This window comes from Vicugna pacos, chromosome 5 (genome assembly GCF_048564905.1).
Source record: "Vicugna pacos chromosome 5, VicPac4, whole genome shotgun sequence".
NCBI lineage: Eukaryota > Metazoa > Chordata > Mammalia > Artiodactyla > Camelidae > Vicugna > Vicugna pacos.
In genome coordinates, this window is record NC_132991.1 from 38,137,501 (window position 1) to 38,159,573 (window position 22,073).

Below are 22,073 nucleotides of genomic sequence, written 5' to 3' on the forward strand. Positions count from 1 at the left end.
GACTGGCTCATTACCTTACCTTCATTAGTAGCCTTCTTCAAATTCTTAGCAGTCAAAAAGAGGCCGAGAGTATGAGCCCTGATTACTGAGTTGTACTATCACTGATTGTACACATTCGCTTCTCAGGATGTGGTACCCCACTCCCACCCCAAGCTCCAGAAAGGATGGTCAGAAAAGACCTCATTAGGCTGCTCCATAGAAGAGCTCCTAATGCTGCCATGCAGAATCAAAGACTCACAGGAGAGCACTACCGACTCCAAGGTCAGCCTTATCTCCCCCAACAGATCTTCATTTCTTCAGCATGCCCGATTTCCTAAGAAGTCAAACCCTAGAATTCGTGAGGCTAAATGAAATTCACACACTTCAGCTTCTGCCTAAATACACGGATTTTTGACCACTCATACCTCAAAGTAATTTTTAAGTCATATAAAGCTAAAAGCAATAATGCATGACTTTATTTTCAGTTTTATAAATGAGTGTAAAACACAATAGTGCAGTCATATATTTGGCATTAACTCTTACTAGTCACAAAAATGTGGGTCAATACTGGATTTTCCAAAGTTGTCTAAATAAGATTGGGTTTGTCAAAACTTGCCGGTTGCTTTTAAGTGAACACAGCAAGTTGGCGGAAGTGAAAATGTGGAAAAGATGGAAAATAGGTCAGCACTGTGCAAAAGCAAACTTGTCAGTGAGATCAATATGAACCTACAAGTTAATGGGGATATTAGAATTTCCTTATAGTAAGGGACGTGTACAGGGTAGAGCCAGAACACAGCTGTAGTGCTGATTCACTTGCGGAAAGCAGAGGACATACTTAAATATTATTTTTTGTATCCTTAATGAAAGGCACTGCTTTTTAATATGGAATATCTATATGTAGGAACAGTCTTAACTGATTGAAAATCATAGTAAATTAAATTCTGATTCATTTGCTCAGTTTTTAGCAACAAGAAAAATAAGAAAAAAGGGGAGTATAGATCAAGCATCATAAAATTTCAGAAATATCATGAAGTCCTTCAATGCTTTCTCTATGTTAAGTGTCTCAGAGAATTTGACATTGTGGATGAAATCAGTAAAAATTTTTGAAGGAAAACAAAACAGAAAGACCTTTCTTGGGGCTTCTCATTGCATTTATTTAAAATTTTTAAAAATGTACATCACTTTTTGAATACATAAAATGCCAGTGCTTTGCAACAGTTCTGTTACTGCATCTCTCAACTAAAAAAAAAGGAAGAAAAAAAAAAAAAACAGGAAAAATACATTCAAAAAGCCAGGCTGTTCTGCTTATGCACGGGCAGAGGCTTTGGAAAGCTACAGCCTACACTGTGTCTGTTCAGAGGCCTTGCCGAACATCAGTCAGCTAACAATGAAAAGTTGCACATAAAGCATTAAAGGATACAAAGAACAACTTGGTGGGGAGCAGGAGAGGAATGGGAAATTAAGAAAAATGCCACATATACTGTTGGGGTGGGGGTGGACTTGGGTAGAAGTAAGCATGAGACTGATGTTTTTTGGAAACTAGATTTATGGGAAAAGATGGAAGAAACCAAAGTAACATGTTTGGCATGCTATATTGTGTGTGTGTCTGTGTGTGTGGTGTCCACTTCCAATCTTCTACTTGACTATCCAAGAGAAATGTAACAAAACTGAGGTAGAAATGAATGTGGGAGCACTACAGCCCAGAAGATTTCAAAATGAGAAGCAGAATTGCACTGACAAGAGAAGAGTTAAAAAGAAGGGGGGGGACGTAGACGTTCTTTGCGGATATATATATAAGTTGGTTGGTTGGTTTTGTAATTATTTGTTTCCTTGTTTGTTTTGGTTGCTATCTTCTGCATTCTGTCAAACAGCACGGCAAGCCTATAAGCTAGATTATAGTGAAAAGAATGACACCATTCCCAGCAGTTTTCAGAGAGAACTTGCAAACCACCACCACCACCATTACCATGTCTGCAGGAAAAGGCAGTCCTAGTTTTTAGGTACTGTGACTTTCAGGTTCCTAAACAGGTCTTGTGGCTGACTGTTCTAGACACTAACACAAACTGAATAAGTAGCTTTCCATTAACCAGTGTACCTTTTAAGAACATTTACACTTCATTTTCAAGGAGCAATGTACGAAGAACTCTTGCAGTTATTGACATAAAGAATTATTCTGCTCTGGTTAATTCCCCATAATTAGTGAAAGAACCTTTAAAAAAAAAATCCTTCCGTTTCTACTTTAAATTGTAAATATTCAGTTGAATCACACGTCAGTATTTTTCCGGATACATTCAAAGTAATTTTCCTTGCTATTTTCCAATTGTTGAGGTAAACATACATTTTAATATAAAGTAACATTGAAGCCTATCCCATTACTCTCAGCAGTACATAGTGCTTTCAACACATTCCTTTGAGGTACTGTACAAATCACAATCACTTTCCTGAGTTTTTGCAGACAAGAACATTAAAAGAAATGAACTGCAGAAATTAAGGTCCAGATTACCGTTACCCTGTTTTACCTGTTCTTAGCTTAATACTGCAGAACAGACAGGATTGAGGAATACTGTTGCTCTTAAAATGGCAAAAATCTGGTTTTCTGTCGTAACACAACTGTTCATCTCTTTAGTCCAATAATGTTTGAAGTTAAAGCTCTTTATATTAGCACATGCCACCAATGTAATTGTGAGGCAAACAAAAAAGAAAGCACCACTCCAGGCACTTGACAGCAACTAAATCTCGAGAACAGCAGAATGGAATCAACACACGAGGTTCATGTCCTTCTGAAATCAACACACTTGCACCTTGCTCCTTGGTGAGTGTTGTCTAGCTTGAACCGAATGAGCATCAGCAGATGCTTTCTGTCATCTGGGGCTTTCAAATCAGAAGCTCTCGTTGGATGCATTTTCTCCTCCAAATCTACCCTGACGCTAAAGATGCAACTTAATCGTCTTCTTCCCCAGTACCCTTTGCGATTTAAACACTACTGGAAAGGGGCTCTGTACCCTATGTAGCAGGTTTTATGTGTGTGTGCCAACATTCATGACTTTTTTTTTTAATGAAGTTATCACTGACTGCAACCAAACATTTTGTTCCATTCAACATACATATCAAGCTCTTTTTGAGATATGCTAGGCTGAATCTTGCAGAAAGCATTTTCAAAGTCTTGATATGTAATGGGCCTCAACTGGCTGGGCATAATGGCTGAAAGGTCTGTGGCTGGCATGGCATGGAGGGGGCCCACTGCTGCTTCCTGACACAAATGAGCCACATCTAGTCCAGAAAAGCCTTCTGTGCGCTGGACGAGCAGTGCAAACTCCTTGTCATTGAGACAGTAATTGTGCTGTGAGAGCAGTTGTACTATGATCTGGTGCCTCGCTGTGCTGTCAGGAAGTGGGATTAAAAGTCGTTTCATGAAGTACCTCCGAAGAGATTCATCTATTTCTTCTGGTTTACTGGTGGCACAAATTACTACGATTTGGTCCTCAGCTGAAGTTAGTACAGTGTCCAGCTGCATCAGAAATTCGGTTCTCATCCGACTGACTGGACTGTGTTCCTCACTCACTTGAGAGGAGAGAAGCATGTCAATGTCACTAACAAAAATCACTGAGGGCTGGCGACATCTGGCCACAAGGAAAGAGGCATGGATAATTTTCTCTGCTTCTCCTAACCACTTGGCAACAAGTCCAGAACCAGCGATTTTGAAAAATGTGGCCCCCAGCTGACTAGCTATGCATCTGCCCAATAATGTTTTGCCTGTTCCCCGAGGTCCAAAGAAAAGGATGCTCCGAGGTAAGGCAGTCAGCCCACTGAATGCATCTGACCTCAACACTGGCCATAAAACCTCCTCTTTAATGACAGCCTTTACCAGGTCAAGACCAGCAATGTCATTCCAGTCCACTGGCGGTCCTTGGGTGATAATCTCATTGGTTACCAGGTCAATGAGGTGCGTGTCAGTATTCTTCAGTTGCTCGTCCACAGAGTGGTTGGATGAGGTAGCTGCACGGAGTCCAGGACCTTGCATTGGGTGAGAGAGGAGCTGCCTGTGCTCATCCCCATGCTCACTCATTACTGGCGACGTGTACTTCCCAAAGGATTCACTGGATCTTGATCCCAATGAATTTTTAGCAGTACTATAGGAAGGAGGGGTCAGAGCCCTACTGGACTGACTGCTGAATTTCCTTTGCTGTTCAGAGGACATTAGCTGCTTCGTTGGCTTAAATGCTAAGGATGATGTTTCAGCACTTCTGTCAAAGCCATTCCCCCGATTTGAGTTTGAAATGCTGTTGTCGGGCATTCTGTACATAGGACTCTGTGTAGATCTCTGTTGGCCATAGCTGTAATTTCCATAACTGGAGTCCATGTCTCCTTGCCCTGCCATATAGAAAGCTTTCCTTTTGAGAGAACTAGCCGAACTGTTTGTCAGAGCCGAGGGTGCGATAGGCGTCAAACCGTGACCCTGGTAGGTGTAGCCAGGAACAGTGGTGGGGGGCAGGGGAGTGGGAGCAGGAATTCCTGAAGGCAGGTATGCTGAAGGAGGAGGGGGAGCACCCCCAGGGCTGTATCCAGATCCCACAGCAGTCTGAGGAGGATAGCTAGCAGAGGGGTAGCTGTAACTGGAGAGGTTAGAAGTCCCATTGTAGCCTGGGACCAGGGCTGGTGGCGGAGGAGGTGGTGGTGGTGGCTGTAGGAGCCCAGAGCTATGCAAAGGAGACGGATGTGGGGAAGGAAGTGCAGGTGCTGGCTGGCTACTGTAAGTAGAATGCAGATATGAGCCGTTGTATCCCGGGGCATATTCCTGAGATGGGAGCCCTGTATGAAGACTAGGTACAGTGTGGCTTCCACAGGTACTGCTCGAATAACTAGGTTCTGTCAGGTTGCTGGCCACCCCAGGAGAGCTCCCTATACTTGCAGAGACATCTGCTGGAGGGAGGGCTGAACTGACTCCAGCTTTGCTGGCAGTGATAACATCTGGAACACAGTTCATGGGATAAACAGCGTCTGAATTTAAGGAAGGCTGCCAGGGTTCGCCTTCGTTTTTCCGACCGTTCACCAGTCCTGATGGTGCATCTGAGTAGTTGCTGAGTACAGGTCGGTCCACAGGGCCTTCCAAAATGCCAGAATACTTCTCTGCGTATTTTTTTAGTAGGTTGGATGCAGTCAGAGCAGATATGTCATCATTTGCCCAGGCATACTGGTAGGTGCGCTGCAAATGACCTCTGTAGGCTTCAACTTTGTGGGCAGGAGACCGAGTGGTAGAGGTGATGTCAAAGTGCTGTTCTGGCCACTGGGCATGCTCCGGCGTCCACTGCATCTTCAAGCCTAAGGATTTGGGGGGAGAGGGGAAAGTTAATTTACTTAGATACTCATCAGAACTGTTAAAGCTTTTTCCCCACAATTTCTTTTGTTACCTATTATTTTCCACCAATGATGTCAACAATATAAAGGATTTCTACAGCTTATAATACCTATTACAGTCTCTACGATGCACACACTTTAAAAGGGACTGAATTTCAGCCCTGTATAAAAAGTAAACTGAATTTAAATGAAAACTGTAGAAGACCTACTTTTTTTTCCTCCCATTTTTAAGTAAGAAGCAAATTTATTTCTGCTAAGCCTGTAAAGTTACTTGCTACACACACATAGAAACACATATATATGTACACACACATTCCTGTCAAATTAGAATTCAATCACAGGTTCTTACAGTAGAATATGCACACATTTAAAATATTCAGCACATGATAGTATTAATATGTGTAAAATCTAGCTGGTCTGTCTCTTCACATCACTGTTTCTGTTTTATATTTTAACCAATATAAAAATGAGACACAGCTGACAGATCACATCTAGGATACCTCTCTTATTTGGTACTGAACACCTAGTTAGCACAGTATAATGCTCCCTGCACAGAACAATATGACACAGACATAGCAGGTCATTCCATAATCCAACTCTCATCTAAAGTGGTCCACGACAGTTTCAAATCTGCTTCGTGGAGTGCAGCAAAGCAATCTCCCAGGCAGCGCTCCATCGCTTTCATCGCACAAAGCCTACAACTCGGTATGAATTACAACTGGCTCCTTTCTGCCTCTCAGTTCTGTTGTTGAGACTCTGAAAAAAAAAAAACAAGCATCACTTGTCTGCCGGTCTTCTAGCTAGCATTCTCCCTCCTTCTCTTATCATCCTTCCCTCAATCTTACAGCCTCCAAGGTACTAAGAGGGGAGGAGATAAATATATATATGGGGAGAGAAGTGGAGGTGGTAGAGGTAAGAGAGAGGAAGGAAGAAGGTAAAAGGGAAGATAGGAACAGAGAGAATCTGGATTCTAACTCTTTACATTTATGGGAAGCAGTGTGTGGCATGAAGTCGAAGACACAACTACAAAGTGAGATGCTATGTGTAACTCTGTCATCTGCTAGATTACTGGCTGAAACAAGGTGACTGCGTATCAAACTATACAAGAGTATTTTCTCCTTTAAGAGAAAATATGAAGTAGTTAGAATCAGATTCATTTGACTTTTACAGTTTAAGGAGAGACCTTAGAAATTACCTTATTTCCCAGATTAGGAAATCAGTACCCAAAGGGATTTATAATGTACCCTAGAGGACTCACATAAAGTTAGTCACAGAAGAGCACTGGAACCCTGTTCTATTTCCCAGTGCTGACTCGTCCTAATCTCTGCTTGGTTCGAACACTTCCTATTCTGGTACAGCTATATTAAGCAGGCCGCCTTAATCTCCTTTGTATTACCCTAAGTGAATTTTGCAAACTGTCTTGTGCCTCTGGCAGAGATTCCTTGCTAGGAAGGAGGCCTGGTCTAAATGAAGCATCTGTGGCATCAGCTCCCTTCTGAATTACCGCAGTCTTATTTTGACAGCTCCTACCCGCTTCTGCTTTCCTCCTCCAATCCCTTTAGCTCTTCATTGCCTGACTCTGGCTTCTGACATGGCCAGCTTTGACTTACTGAGCTAAACTGAACATAGCACAGAGTTTGGTAACAGAATGGCATGTTGATTCCCTTCTGACTCCCTCTTCCTTGTTTGCAAAACCACTGCACCAGACACTGAAAGTTAATTAGCAGGATGATGCTGTGCTAATTGTGTTAATTTACAAGGTTTTAGTCAAAGAGAATCATGCCAGGGCTGGCACTGCTGTCATGCTTCCGACTTAATGATTAAGAAATACTGAAAACAAGGTGGGAAGGATTGCAGTAATTACACAATAAATGAATAAAGCAACAGGATTCATTTGCAAATATATTTTACTGCAGTTGTACTCATTTGCATTTGGATTTTTAAAAAGGATCCATGTAGATATTCATTTGCAAATCACCATCTCAGTTAAATTAAGTCTGAATGCTGCACTGTATAACTTAATCAAGCTTTATATATATATATATTTTTTTAAACTAAAGACACTAAACACCTTACTTCTCTTGTATATGCAACAGATTCTTTACTTTCCATTCCCTCACCTTCCCCAAAATCTTTATATGTTTCTCTTTTAAAACTCTATTTTTAAAAATAATCTCATCAGTTGGAAAGAACATAAAATCCTAGTGAAGTGCAGCTTGCATCATTTCACTCAGAGAAACTCTGAGGGGCCTTCTAGGAAGAACTAAAGTGATATTCTTAATTGTTTCTGCTTTCTCAATCATTACTTTTTAAGGGGGAGGAAAACACACCGCAAAATGGGTGAAATGACCAAGACCACACTTAAAGGGGAAAAGATGCAATTTTAATGAAGCAGCATTTCAGGAATCATACTTTCATTAAATTCAACTGGAAATTATTAAGAGCAAATCACCAGGAACCAATCGCAAGTAATCAGTATCTAAATTCTTCTAGTGTCATGGGATTTACTTCAAGCCTTATAAAAAGTACAGAATATTAATGTGACTGTAATGTAGAACTGTCTAAAAGACCTACAAATTCATTAGTCCTGTAAATTATTTCCAGGGAATTTCTATTAGGATTTTTTTTCTTTAAAAGATTATCAAAATACAGAGTTGAGAAAATAAGAACTCACATATGCTATGAGTAAGAATTTGATTAGACTGATAAAGAAAAAACATGAATAAATGTCTTGAAACAAGGTCTCCAAAAATAATTTAGAAGTGACAAGCAATGAAATTTACCACACACACACACAGCCCCATCAAAGAGTCTGGCTTCCTTTCAGTTAGCTGAGCTAAGCCAAGCCATTGTTGGCATTATATATGTAACATTTAACAAATAAACATAACGAATATGATTTTTTTAAGTGTCCAGTAAAAAAATAAAAAAGGAACGGCTTTTGCTTTAGAGTAATTCTTTAAAAAGCAATCAGAAAGGGCAGCTTTCACCAGTTTTGTCATACAATTTTCCTTATAAACTAATCATTTGTAAAAAGTATGCACAAAATCATTTCAGTAAGTTATAATCACTGTAAAAGACAGGAATATAAAATTTAAATAAAACAGGTTGACCATTTTCACTGGGTATTTCTGCATAGTTTAACTCTAGCAAGACTAATTAAATTCCGTAAGATTTCTGTTTCATCTGAAATTAAGCAAAGATCCTATTTATCAAAATTATTTATTTGGAGTAATTACTGGATACACCACTGCCTTTTGATTCTCATGCTATTTCTGATATGCTTACCAGCTTACCAAGATAATTGAAAGTGTATTTACTGATGCATACTAAATAACAACTTTAGCAAGGCTACAAAAGTTAAGATTGAGCTTTCATTAAATAACCTTAAAGGAACAGAATTATTCACATCTCCTGAAACATGAGTATTTATCCAGTGCTTTAAAATCATTCATAGTATTTGAAACTGTAAATTTAAAGTTAAACCATAAGCTAGTTCCTAATATTAGTAGGAGCTGGAGAAGCCAGCATTCAGGAGATTGTCCAGGCCTTGGAAACACAAAGAGCTTTCTCATTAGTTTCTTGAATTTAATACTAATTGGAAATAGAACTAAATTTGTTTTTGTTGTTGTTGTTATTGTTCTATTTATTGGTGGTGATAGTTCTGATGTGAAATGGAAGAAAAACATAGAGCCAAATGTTCTTTGAACAAAGAACCTTGCTCCCTTTGATTATATCGCTGTTTTCTGTGAGTAAGAAAGCAGCACATGCATGTCACTTAACTTGGCACCCAAATAATACGATGGGTTTTAGAAACAGCTTTTATATAGTTTTTGGAACATGAAGAGAAAAACCTCAGAAACAATACTACTTTAACTTAATTAGAAACATGACTCCAGAACAATAACTCCCACTACTGTTTAGAAATAGCTTAAATAGGTACAATAAAAATTCAGAAAACAGTGCAAGAAAAAGTTCTTCCAGATAATTGAAGAATTGTTCCAAAACATGAATTTTTATTTTTGAAAGGATCTGAAAATTCTTAGTACAGCTGGCAAATTTCACAATGTAATGTGTTTGTTTTTAAAATTTGTAATTTAATAGAAAATTGCTTTTAAAATACTTTAACAGAAGTGTTACACAAGGACAGACTACAGTGAAAATGCCTGAGCATTTTGTTATTTTATTGTTACATGGTGAATTTGGGTGTATGTAAATGAACAAGTCTGTATTTTCCATAGAACTCAACACTTTGGATAACATTTTCCATTCTTACCATTACTGGCCATTTTATAACTTAGGTTTAACGACTAGGGGTTGCTGCCTCATTGCTTTACTTCCTCCATTTTGCTCTTTAACTATTAAGAAAACGAAACTGTGACATCCTTCAAAGTTGTGTCACAGCTTCAAAATGATAAAGAAACTGTTATATAGAAAAATGAAGGACATAGAAACAACTTTCAGAATAGGAAGAAACTAGGAATAAAAGACTGTCTTCTAGAATCTATTTTTAGCACACATTCCTGGAAATGTTAATCTAAGGCACTCACTGCCCCACCCCCACCCCTAACACACGTATGCTATTCAGCAGTTCATGATGTCTAAAAATGCTGCTCTCTTCCACAAGGTTCCCATAGGGTAATTCTGGCTGCGAGGGACTCTGCCTTCATTTGTAGGTTCTTCTCAGATTTCCTAAGGGCAGGAACCTGAGGCAAACACCTGCAGGCATGGCGGCCTTGCTCTAGGAAAGCTGCACAGCTCTCACACGGGCCTGCACAACATCGCTACACCTATTAGGCTCCTTTGGGCTATCGTACCTCTGAACCTTTCATTATCATTTTCTAAAATATATTTTAAACACCATACTTACAAAGGTTCGTTCTAGAAAAAAATCACTACTGGGGTAAATACAGTAAAGTAATTATAATATTATAGCCCCCAATAACGCAACAGATCGATCATCTCCTAGGTAGGAAATGGCTGAACTCACACACAGAGCATTCAGAATTTCAAGCAGAAAGTTGAAAATTCATGGCTAAAAAATTAAAGATTTCTGTTTTTAGTTTTATTTTTGGTGGGGGGGAGGTAATTAGGCTTATTTATTTATTTTTATTGGAGGTACTGGGGATTGAAGCCAGCACCTTGTGCATACTAAGCATGCGCTGTACCACTTGAGCTGTACCCTCCCCTCCAAAAAAGAAAAACCTTCTGAGCGAGGGCTACAAACTTCCTGGTACTGAGAACGGGCCCTATGCAATAGCTGCTTTCCATTATCCTTCAAGGGGAGTGATGACCAACTGCAGTGCTTCCGCAGACTGAGCAGCATTCTCTTTTCTCTGTACCTACCCTTGTAAGCCAAGAGGCCAACACAGCAGTATCTACTATTACTTATACTAACCCAGTTGATCTGAAATCCTCCTCAGTCCATTTCCTAATAATTCCTAGCCTGAAAATGTGATGTCATATCTAAAAGCAGTATCGGGGGAAAGTGAGGGAAAGAAGCACAGAGATTACATATCCTCTTTAATCTAATTAGGTTCTATCTTTAGAACATCAAAATGAAAAAAAAAACTTGATAAACTGAATACGATATAGGGACTGTTAATCTTAATTAGTCCACAAATTGAGGGCCCGTTACGTGTAAAGCTTTGTGGTTCAATGCTAAGAAGTTAAATCAAGGGAATCTGTTTGTTTGTTTACCCGACAATGAAACTTTTCCAGCTTTCTGTCTTCTTTATAATTTCACATTCTAAATTCTCTTAAATTAGTCTCTTTGATTTTTGAGATTAAGGGAACTTTAAAGTGACACAGTCTCCAATCCAGACAGCCTCAGTTAGTTTGGTACTTCACTCACCATGGTGTCGGTGGGGTTGAATACTATTTTGTCTAACAGAGTGTTTTATTTGGCGGCATTAGTAGATTGTTGGGATAGAAAGGGACTGGAGAAAACATAAAGAATGTACTAGAATTTTGTTTGAAGAGTGAATATCCCCAGCTTGAGAATCAGATAACTGGCTCTGCTTCATGCCATCACTTATTTGTTCTAATCTTGGTGAAGTCACATAAGCATATTATATTCAGCTTTTTCAGCTATGAAATAAAGAGAGTAATGGTATCATATGCCTTACTGGATTGTTAGTAAGATTACCTAAAGCAGTAATATTTGTGAAAATATTTTCTAACTGTGAACTGCTACATAAATATTTCTTGTTATGTTTTTATTTTGAAAAAAGCCAGAGGTGCATTGAGGTGCATTAAACACACGACAAAACTGACTAGACAGAAAAAAACTAAAATCACTCCTACAATTTATAAATCACTTTTTCTTTAACCTCAGGACAGCTACTGAAAAGGAAATTTTCCAGTGGGAATGTTGGTTATAAGAAAGGTATAGAGGTTTTTTCATACTCAGCAAAACACAGAGCATGATCTCCTTAATCAAAAAGATGTCAAAAATTCAAAACGCTTTTATAGTATTTGTTTATTTTTAATGTTATTTGTGACTCAACATTGCAGAGATGACAACTAAGAAACTATAGAGGTTTAAAAACCAGTTATGGATAATCTCAAAACCCGAAATCTCAAAATAAGATATTCTAAGTATATAGCAATAGTGTCAAAGATTTTTCTCTTTAAATCGCACTTTCACACCTCAAGACTCCAAATTATAATACATTTTGCAGCAAATTACTCCCTCCCCCCATTCTACCTTATTTGCCTAAAGCAATCCTTTTTAACAATCAAAGGCATTTCTGGCTGAATAGTCCTTAGTAAATATAGTTTAAATACCTCAACCTCTACCGTAGAGATACTGCCACCTGACAGCCTGAAGGCAATAAACAGCCTATAACCATGTTTTGTTTGACCAGCAGTTTTAAAAATCAGTCAACTTTATGTAAAAGAATCTGTATTTCCATATTTTCCACTTTTTCTAGATATGCTGAATGATCTTACAACACTAGACCTCATTCTTGCCTAGTAATAGTTGGCTGAATCTGAGGACCAGTTGTCCCCTTTGGACATGGCATGCCCCCTCCACTTTGTCATGATGCTCCCATTTCCCTACAGCAACATCAAGTATTTTTATAGTACATAAGCAATTAAATTTATGACTTCACTCTGAAGCTTCAAGCTTCAGTTTTTTCACTTAAGTACATTTTCTTGAAAACTACCAAGTACAGTGCTCTAAATTTTTTTTAAAAGTAGTGCCTTTAGAGTAAAAGTTTTCTAAATACTATTTATCATATGCACTCCTGCCCTCTTAAACTCAAAGCACAGGGAAAATATGTGATATTTTCCTAGCTGATTCAGTGTCATTAGTACAACAGTGTAAAATGAGAAATGATTTCTTTAAAAAAACTAGATTCTAGACTGCTGCTATTTCAGTGTTTCCCCTTTGCTTTGATTTGTTAGATACTTTTTCTAGCTGTTTCCCACATGTCAGTCCCCACCATTCCTACTGTGCTCCCTGAATAGGCCATAGGTTCTGATTCCACCAACCAAAACTTCATTTAATAGTAAAGCATCCCCTATTAGTCAGACATGCACTACAGTACAACTTTTGAGACTTTCAAGTTACTCCAAAGTTACGCTTTTTATTTCTTATAGAAAGTTCTTGGGTAGATGGTATCTGGATAAGCAACTGATCTTGTTCTATATGTCATTATTTGGAGCTAAAAAAAAAAAGCATTCAATGTTACAAGGGCTATGACTTGGACTAAAGTGGTATATACCCCATCCTTTAATTAAATTTGTGGGTAGCTTATGATCTGAATCAGTTTCCCTAAAATGCATTAAATTTTATTTACAGCAATAAAATATTCACTCATCAAAATGTGACCAAAGAAAAAAATAACTATTTCATACTGAAGTTGAAACTTGGTATGCATGAGTCTCACAGATCATAATTTTTAACATGCAGGACATATATAAGAGAATGACTTGCATTTATGAGGGTGAATGCATAAACACTTATGCAAAGCAAATTATACTGATGAAAGAAATATCACTTTTAGGCCACTGGACTTATGTTCAATATATGATCAAGACAGCCTATCACTTATAGCAAACCAGAAAATCATAATCGTAATTTGAGTAAATACTTATCTTTTCCTGTGGGAGGGTCCAAAAATTTCCAATATTCAAATCAAAGTATTCAAGTGAACATATAATCACACTTATATAAAATTCACATGTTTTAAAATTATAGTTTAGGTTTATGGGTTTTTTTTTTCAGGGGGTAGTTTTACAGAAGTTTATGTGTGCAAATTTTTTAATAGTAATCTAAATCAAGTAAAAAACAGGGTCCAAAAGTCTGTGTATATCCTACCATAGTTAATTCAAAAGAATACAATGCTATGCATATATATGTGGTTTGAAATATACAAATGATTCATACTCAATCTTAGTATTTAGTATCAGGTATCAATTATTGCAAGGGAAAGAGTTTGAGGGTTAGTGGGCAAGAGGACTGATTTTCTCATGTTAAGTCAAATGTTATTTTGTTTATTTTGCCTCTATGAATGATTTTAGACAATTTGTAATCAGTTTAAATAGTGCTTTGTAGTTAACCTTTAAAGTTATTACTTTATGGCCTTTCATTTCTCATTCCGTTCCTTCCCTTTTTCCATATATGTTTTCAATCCATTAAGGCCATCTACCCTTCCCCCCAGTTCTTTTTGTCATACAAAGATCATCAGGACACACCACATCTGTCCATAGGGACTGCCAGGGCTAATGAATATGTATGTTCTGTGTCACAACAGAGCACTCCCCTTGTTCTGCAGTATCAACCCTCTTATGTGTGTAAATAACAGGTGTGCTGTAGCGTGCAGGGATAAATGGGGTTAACACAACCTGAAAGCCTCATGCTAGATTCATAGTATTCAGCCTGTATGACTGATCCAGAAAGAGAAATCCAGATGCCAAAAGTATTGTACATTTTCTATGTGTTTTGAATTTTTATTTTAAAAAAGGACTCTGCTGAGATAACATTATCATCGTCCTAAAAGTCTAATGTTATTCCAGTTGATTTTCAAGATACTGTTGTGCCATATAAAATAAACTTACACTTTTAATTAACACAAACCAGGCACAGTTCCAACCTTGAATTACAACACGGCTGGTTAATGTCCTCGGTCACAATCCTAAAATGTTATGTTAATCATTATGTATACTATTTGTAAATAGTTATTTACATGTATTATTCTATTTCAAGTATATAAATGCAAAGCTCAATTTAGTTATATTTAAGCTGAACTGCATTCATTTTTGCCCAACACACCATGCTGACAGAGGTCAACAAACAAATTCAGAATCTCCCAAGCCCCACGACCTTGTGTAAGATGGAATTTGTATTCAGCTTCTTTTCATGTTCCTTTTGAACCTTACTCTAAAAAGACAGTTTACATAAAACAAAATAGATAATTAAGACTACTTATTTAAGATGGAGTTCTGTCTCACATAAATAGGCAGGGGGTAAGTATATTATTTATATATATATATATATATATATATATCCACACACACACAACTCTTCAACCATTCTCCTTAAAAACTCATTGCTTAAGATGACTCTAAACTGTACAAAGCCCAGACAAAATCTGTTTAGGTTGTTTATGCATTTTTCTCTTTTTGGCAATTCGTGCATTAATTTTTAATGCAATAGCAAAATAGTGCTTGGACTTTGATAAAAATATTCTATAGTCAGGGCTGGGTGACACAGTGCATTAATTCAGTGTCCTTCACTCCTGGGACCTGTGTATAATTTAGTCCAGCCTGAAGAAAATAACTTTGATCTGAAGGCAGTGGAAAAGGTACATATGAAATGAGTTTTGGTAGGTTTAGTGTTGTTTCTTCCATATAAGACAACGTATGAAGATAAACTGCTTTAGAATACAATCAACATGATCCAGGCTTAAAAGTGAAGAGCTCTTAGAAACAACAGTAGTTCCCTCACTTCTTCATTCTCCCTACCTCGCCCCATTTTATGGTTCGGTGAAATAAACCTGAGCACCACCTATAATTGGGATGCTCTAATTTCCAAATAAACAGAACACTGTTAAAAGTGCAGTGTGAATGACAGTCCGGTCATTAGCGCTGTTGGCTCTTCCATTTGTAAAAACAAAGAATGCTGCATAATGAGACAGAAGCAGAAGAGAGAATATCAGCATCCTCAGAGAAAATGGCATTTCCTGTCCTGGAGGGACTGCCCAACAAAGTAATCCTCCGGGAAATGTTAACAATAGGAGGGACCACAAGCAAAGAAACTGTTTCTTCAGATTTCATCCTGACTGTATTCTCTGTGACAATATTCAGCTGTAGTTTCATCTACTGTTATGATAGATGACGCCATTACGTTTAAAAGAAAAAAAAGTTTAGGCTTTGGCTGAATTGAATAAAATGGTTGATTCAGTGGCATTTATCACGTGAAATACAAATTCCTTTCCTTTTGCTTATATAATTTTACATTAATTCTGATCCAGGTCTTCGTTGTGAATAAACACAGCTTATTTTTTCTCTAATAGAGCAGTTTAAAAAAGTTACTCTCAGTAATGTCAATAGAATTAAAAGCTATAAAGATTTTACTTCTATATGGTCAAAATTGTTCTGCAATTTTATACTTCTTATTGTCCTCAGTTATTGGTTATTGGTAAGCTCCAGCATTTGCTAATAACTTTAAGGAGAAGGAAGATTTTCCCAGTCACATTTTTAAGTTAGCAAAAATTTGAAAGAAATTTAGTGTGAAATTTGCTAGTTTTAGTTGCTTCTGTTAAAAAAGTAAGTCAGATCTTCCTGCTACCTCTTCATATTGTGTGCATCCTATTTACACAAATCCCTAAACAACAGGAAAACCAGAACCCTGCAGATAATACATATAGGTTACACAGAAAAATCAAATCTAGGTGCTTATATATTTGTATGTAAGTTTTATGTCTGTAGTTGCAGAAAGGATATAAAGAAAATGGGGAAAGATGGGAGAAAGAAGGAAAGAGATTTTTTCAATTGTTTTTATCCTTAAACATGATCTCTTATTAGCTCTATTATTTATAATCTCAGAATCCGAAGCACATTCTAAATTACTTAACTTGCATGTACACATATTTTTATAGAATGTAATAAGCATTACTTAACATTTTCTTTAGCTGTGTATTTATTATTTGTGGCTTGAACCAAGTCATATACCTCAAAAAGTTTCCATTCTTATAAAACTTAAAAATCTTATTTATGACTTCAAAATATACTGTAACCCTCATTTTCTTAAGTGAGTACTCATTTTCTAGGAGGTCTAGGTTTATATGTGTACATTTTTTTTTCAAAAAGGAAACCTAATAACAATATCATTATATACTGACACATTTTCTCAATTACATTCAAAAAGAAAAACAGAATCATTTGAGATGAATTGTTTAGAAAATCACTCAAAGACAAATAATTAAAATATATAACAATTGAGTTACTTAGAAAAGCACTGCAAATGTAAATGTAGAATTTTTTTAATATACAAAAGTTTTTTTTTTCTTAAACACAATAGAAAATTCATAGAATTAATGAATCATAGGTCTAGAAGTACATTCCTGCTCATTGAAACTGACATAACTGTAACTGGTTTCCTTTTAAGTAAATCTTTTTGAAAGTATCCAAATGCCCACAAGAATACTATAATTTCATTTATATTTGACTTTAGTCTTACGGCCATTACATGATCACTTAGCTAACTTGTGAAGTTTTTCAGGTTAGGATGTTTTATTGTGCCCTCCTCCTTTTTTTTTTTAATGGTTCTACATCCAGCCATTGTTTTCATATTTTACTTTAGAAATTATTTTATTCGGTTCAGTGTCAAATGATATTATACTTTAAAAATAATATATTCAGAAAATACAACATAAAATGCTGGATTGCATCTCTGGCCATAGCTCTCAGAAGCATTAAAATGTTACTAGAGTACCCGAATGACAGCAATGACAGCTTAATCACTTAAAGGCTTTTTACATTAACAATTTTTTTCTTTCAATTTGAGCAGTAATATTCAGGCATGAATTAATAGGAGGTTAGCTGTTAAATGCAGCTAAATAACATACTTTTTAAAAATACCAAAATCAAGTTTAGTGTCTAACGAACATTCCTTTACACTTTCTGATGTATTAATGCAAGATTGGCTTTTATTTTCCCCCCATATATATTTTTTTAAAAGTATCAGTCTGATAATTAGTGTGCATAGTCCGACAGCTTCCTGTACTGTTATGATTTTACGGAGAAGATCCATGGGTAAAACATAATTGAAAGGTGAGCCTATTAATCTGGAGAATAACCTCCACCAACCAAATAGGAATGAATCATTTTTAAGTCTCCACCTCATTTATAGCTTTATATTCCTGAGGTGGGGGGCGGCGGGAAACAAAGCAGAGAGAAACTAAAGGTGACCTTATTTAGACATATTAGTCAAGGCAGCCTTTGCCGTTTTTAAGCAAACATGATTGTGACTCCACTTTGTCCATCCAGTTTTCCAGTGTATAAATTGGATGATGACTTGGACAATTCTCTCTTCATTAGTGAACTGTGGAAAGGAAATACAGAGGTGGCTTTTTATTTTTTAAACTCTGTAGTGTCTTGTAGCCAGATTCTGAAGCATCAAGGAAATATATTTTATGTATAATTTTTTTTTGCTAGACAAGCTGTCGTAATTGAAATGAAGTCTAATCAGACTCATTACTGTTTTCAGCAATTTGCACCACCAAAGATGCTTATTAGGTAACTGTGTTTAATAAACCACTCTTTAGAAAAATACCAGTAATGAGCTCTTAACAGCCAATCTTTAGCGTGAATGTAATGTGAAAAGTGTTCCTAGCGCTGAATAGATTTTCACATTTAGTAGTGTCATAATTAAGCTCCATGAATTGTTGCTGTGATGTTAGACTTATTACAATAATCTTATTTTTTTCTATGTTAAATCTACTTGGAAATACAGTCATCTTCTACTAGAGTTGGATTATATTCATTGTACAGTAAATTTTTAGCTAGTGCCAAGCTGGTCAAAAGGTTTTTCAACTGAGGCTTTGTTAACAAATGATAAGCAAGAACTTTATGACTGATAATTGATGCTACCTATTCTAGTCTTTCTCCATCAGCATCCCTACACCTAAGAAAAAGTCTTCCTGTCATTTGATTATATATGAGAATTTACCCCAGATATAAACATATTGCGATCATCAAGAGGGAAAAAAATTGCATTTCTATCATTTAATTAAAACATGCAGAAAAATGGACATTTTGAAAGGAATATTTGAAGAAATGTTGGCCTTTCATAATAGCAGCTATGAATAACACACTGCTTCATTAGATACTGTTCTTAAAAAATGTGAATACCATTTTCCTCCTTGTTTCTTCCTTTTTGTAGCACTATTTACTAAGATCTTAACATTAAAGGACAGTATTGTGGATATATATTATTTATACGCACTAAAGGTGGTCCTGGCAGTTAGCTAGTCTCCTTATTGATAAGGGCAGAAAAAAAGCTACATGCCTCTCAGGAGAGGAGTTATTTCCCTGCAAGTGATGCATGTGCCTGAATAAGTATGTACCTATAGAGTCTATATTCATTCATCTATCAATAGAGTATATTCTGAGGCATTTCCATGTATATGAAATTATACAGGAGGGATTGAAAGTATTTTTTGAGAACACCTAAATAAGACTTCTAAGGAAACTCTTGAGCTTGTTCTCCTGAAATGTCTCACAAGAGAAGACAAATATCTTTTGTTTGCTAAAAGCAACCCAAAAGATAACACAATCAGCTTTGATATGAGATTCTGGACATTTTGAGACTACTCCGTAAAGATAATCAGTAAATGAAGGAGTACAAAAATAACAGGAGACCAAGAGTTTATATCCACTCATGATAAAATGTTAAGAAGGATTCTGTTAGTGAATGATTCCTCTCCCAATACACTGTCATTTCTTCTAACCTCAAGCTTCACAACTCCTAATTGGAGCCAGTAAGCCTCCATAACTGTTTTCAGCTTTCCGAATCAATAGAGCTATGAGAACTGAGACTATCAAATTAATGGCTTGTTTCATCCGATTTTGTGGAATGCACTTCTTTGCATTACAAAGTAGAGAAGAAACCAACTCATTCCCTTTTGAATTCATACAGCTTTCAGATCAAAATATCTTCCTGTTTATTTAAGTCTTGACTGAATTCGTATTCAGAACCACAAAAGACAAAGCCAGTGCATGAAACTGCTAGAAACCTATATTTACATGTTTAAATGACTCATAGATAAAAAACAAAAAAATAAAAACTAAGAGAGTCCCTTTCAGTGCCTTTGGAATGCCTCATGATAACCCTGAATAACTTCATTTGTGAATCACAGAATTTATGAATGTTTTATAAAAGAGAATGGATGTTTTGTACACTTAAATTTATTACAAAATCTAAGATGCTCTAAGATGGCAAATAATAGTAATGATGACAGTAATATTAATGATAAATATGAATAATTTTTTGGTAAGCTTTCAAAATAACTTTCCATAATGATGAATATACAGCTTTAAGTATAAATTTAATTTGGAATTGAGTACTTAGTAAATAGATATTTTACCTAGATCTAACCCTGGTTATAGAAGGGTGGCAGAATTTGCCTTGGTCTTAATTTCTAATTTAAAAAACAAGCTAGGAAACAGGGATGTATGCACAGATTAAGATTTTAATGCAGAGAATAGACAACACATTATCACGTAAATACAAGATTTGGGAATAAGGCATAATAAAATGGTAGTGGTAACAGGGAGACCTGTATTATCAGGTAAGCCTTTTTGGATAAGGTGAATTTTAAACTTCAGGTATTGGCCATACCATTTAGACACTGGTCAAACATGCAGAGAAGTCATATACTTAAGCTTGCAAATAATTTTTAAAAAGAATTTAGAGCTCACTAATCCTTAAAATTTTCAAGGAGCCACAATACCTAGTAACAGCTTTATCATTTAGCACCTTACTCAACTTTATTATTTATGAGCTATAAAAGCTTCAAGTAAACATCCTTCCATGTAACAATCAAACAAGCAAACAAAATGAAACCTGAAAAAGAACTCAAGTTTCTTTTGCTTATGTCTTAACTTCAGTCAGGCTTACTCCAGCACCCCTCTCCACCTCCCTTTTGGCTCTGGCATGTGGGGCAGTGAGTTGTTTTCTCTCCTTTTTTCCTGTTTTCAAGTAATTTGTCAGTTATGAGAAAATAGGTTACAGAGAAAATATATTTTAAATCTCAAAACTAGAATCCTAAAAACAATCTTCCCTGAATCTCTGAGTCATGAGACCTTTTGTTGTTGTCACTAGGAAAAACAAGTGGGAACAGTTGGCTAAACTGTTTAAAGTATGGTAGCGGCACTCATACTTTAATAAGATCTGAGTGCCCACTACAGCTTGAGATCTTCTGCCTAAGTGCTAGGAAATAGAGGTCCTTGCCCCAATGGAACTTATAGTCTGTCTTTAGTGGTAATTTACCAAAGAAAATATTTAGTGCTGAATCTGGTAAGGAAAGGTGGCTTTTTAAAGGAGTTAACAGTCAAGGTATTGACTTGAAAGCTAAATAGAATTTCACCAGTTAGAATTGAGAGAGAGGAGTTTTCCTGCCTGAGACAAAACTCAGTCAGAATCACAGATGAAGCTAAGTGTAACTGGCACATTTGGGAAACAAGGTAGCTTGATATAGTTAGAAGATAGGAGGGAGGTATGTCTATGCATAGGGTAGGGTGGAGGTAAAGATGAAGCTTGAATTCAGCTTGCAAAGAGACTTTAATGTTTGGATTTTATCGTAATGCCAACATCAAGTGCTACCCTCATCTGTTCTTTAGAAATATATGTATAATAACAATATATAGAACAGATTGGGTAGGGGGGAAGGCTAGAAGCAGGGCCTGAACTTGAACAAAAAGAAGAAAAAAAATCTGAGAAAGATTTTAGATGTAGAATCAAAGGATGTGCTGACCAGTTAGGTTTGGAGGAATGAAGAAAAGAAAGGGGACTTTTAGAGGATATCATCATAAAAATAGAAATATTTGTGAGGTATCTATCTATTTAGTTAATAAAGAGATTGTGGTGGATATTACCCTTAATCCCTCAAAAGTCTAGTAAGGGATAAATTCCTTTTAATATATGATGAAACAGGTTCCATGAACCTAAGGAACTTTCCTAAGGCCACCTCAGAGCCAGAATTGCAACTTGGATCTTGTGACACAAAATTGTTGCATTTTGTCTCTCCTTGGAGAACAAGGGTTTTAGCTTGTGCAACCAATGAACTGACCACTAGAAGTTCCCATTTTTCGATGGAGGAGAAATCAGAATTCTACAAGGATGTTTAGGAATCATGACCATATGGGAATCATTGAAGTATGGTAATGGAAGGCATAGCAGAGACAGAGTTGTAGAGAATGAGATGAGAATGGAGCTCTTGAGTTAAACCAGCATTTAAGGAGTAGGCATTGGGGATTGGGAGAGCATTTACACAGAAGAAAGAGAAACAGAGAGGAGAGAACATGCTGTTGCAAAAGACACGTGAAGAAGGGTTTTCAAGGACAGAGTGTTCAGTTGCAGCACAGGCATCAGAGAAGTCGTACAAAAGAAAATAGGCAATTAGCAGTAAGCTAGGGATGATCTATGAGAGCAGTAACAGTGGAGTGGTGGGGCCAGAAGCCATGGTGAGTGGGTTATGGAGGAAATGCATTGTGAGAAAGTGACA

General features: G+C 36.6%; 1 protein-coding gene and 1 long non-coding RNA gene across 10 annotated transcripts in view; one reads left to right on the forward strand and one right to left on the reverse strand.

The window, feature by feature from the left end:
• LOC140696380 (uncharacterized) overlaps positions 1 to 22,073 on the forward strand; it is a 146,979-nt gene that overhangs the window by 46,127 nt on the left and 78,779 nt on the right. The window lies entirely within an intron of this gene.
• Positions 408 to 22,073, reverse strand: part of FIGN (fidgetin, microtubule severing factor) — a 167,394-nt gene continuing 145,728 nt past the window's right edge. For 2 of the 3 annotated variants that reach the window (XM_072961067.1, XM_031678432.2), the window contains exon 3: positions 408 to 5,298. In XM_072961067.1, the coding sequence (XP_072817168.1) occupies positions 3,044 to 5,290 (2,247 nt within the window). In that variant the 5' untranslated portion in view covers positions 5,291 to 5,298 and the 3' untranslated portion in view covers positions 408 to 3,043. Of the gene's footprint in view, positions 5,299 to 5,834; positions 5,895 to 22,073 lie in introns of those variants that run through there. The other variant, XM_072961068.1, reaches the window with a different exon arrangement.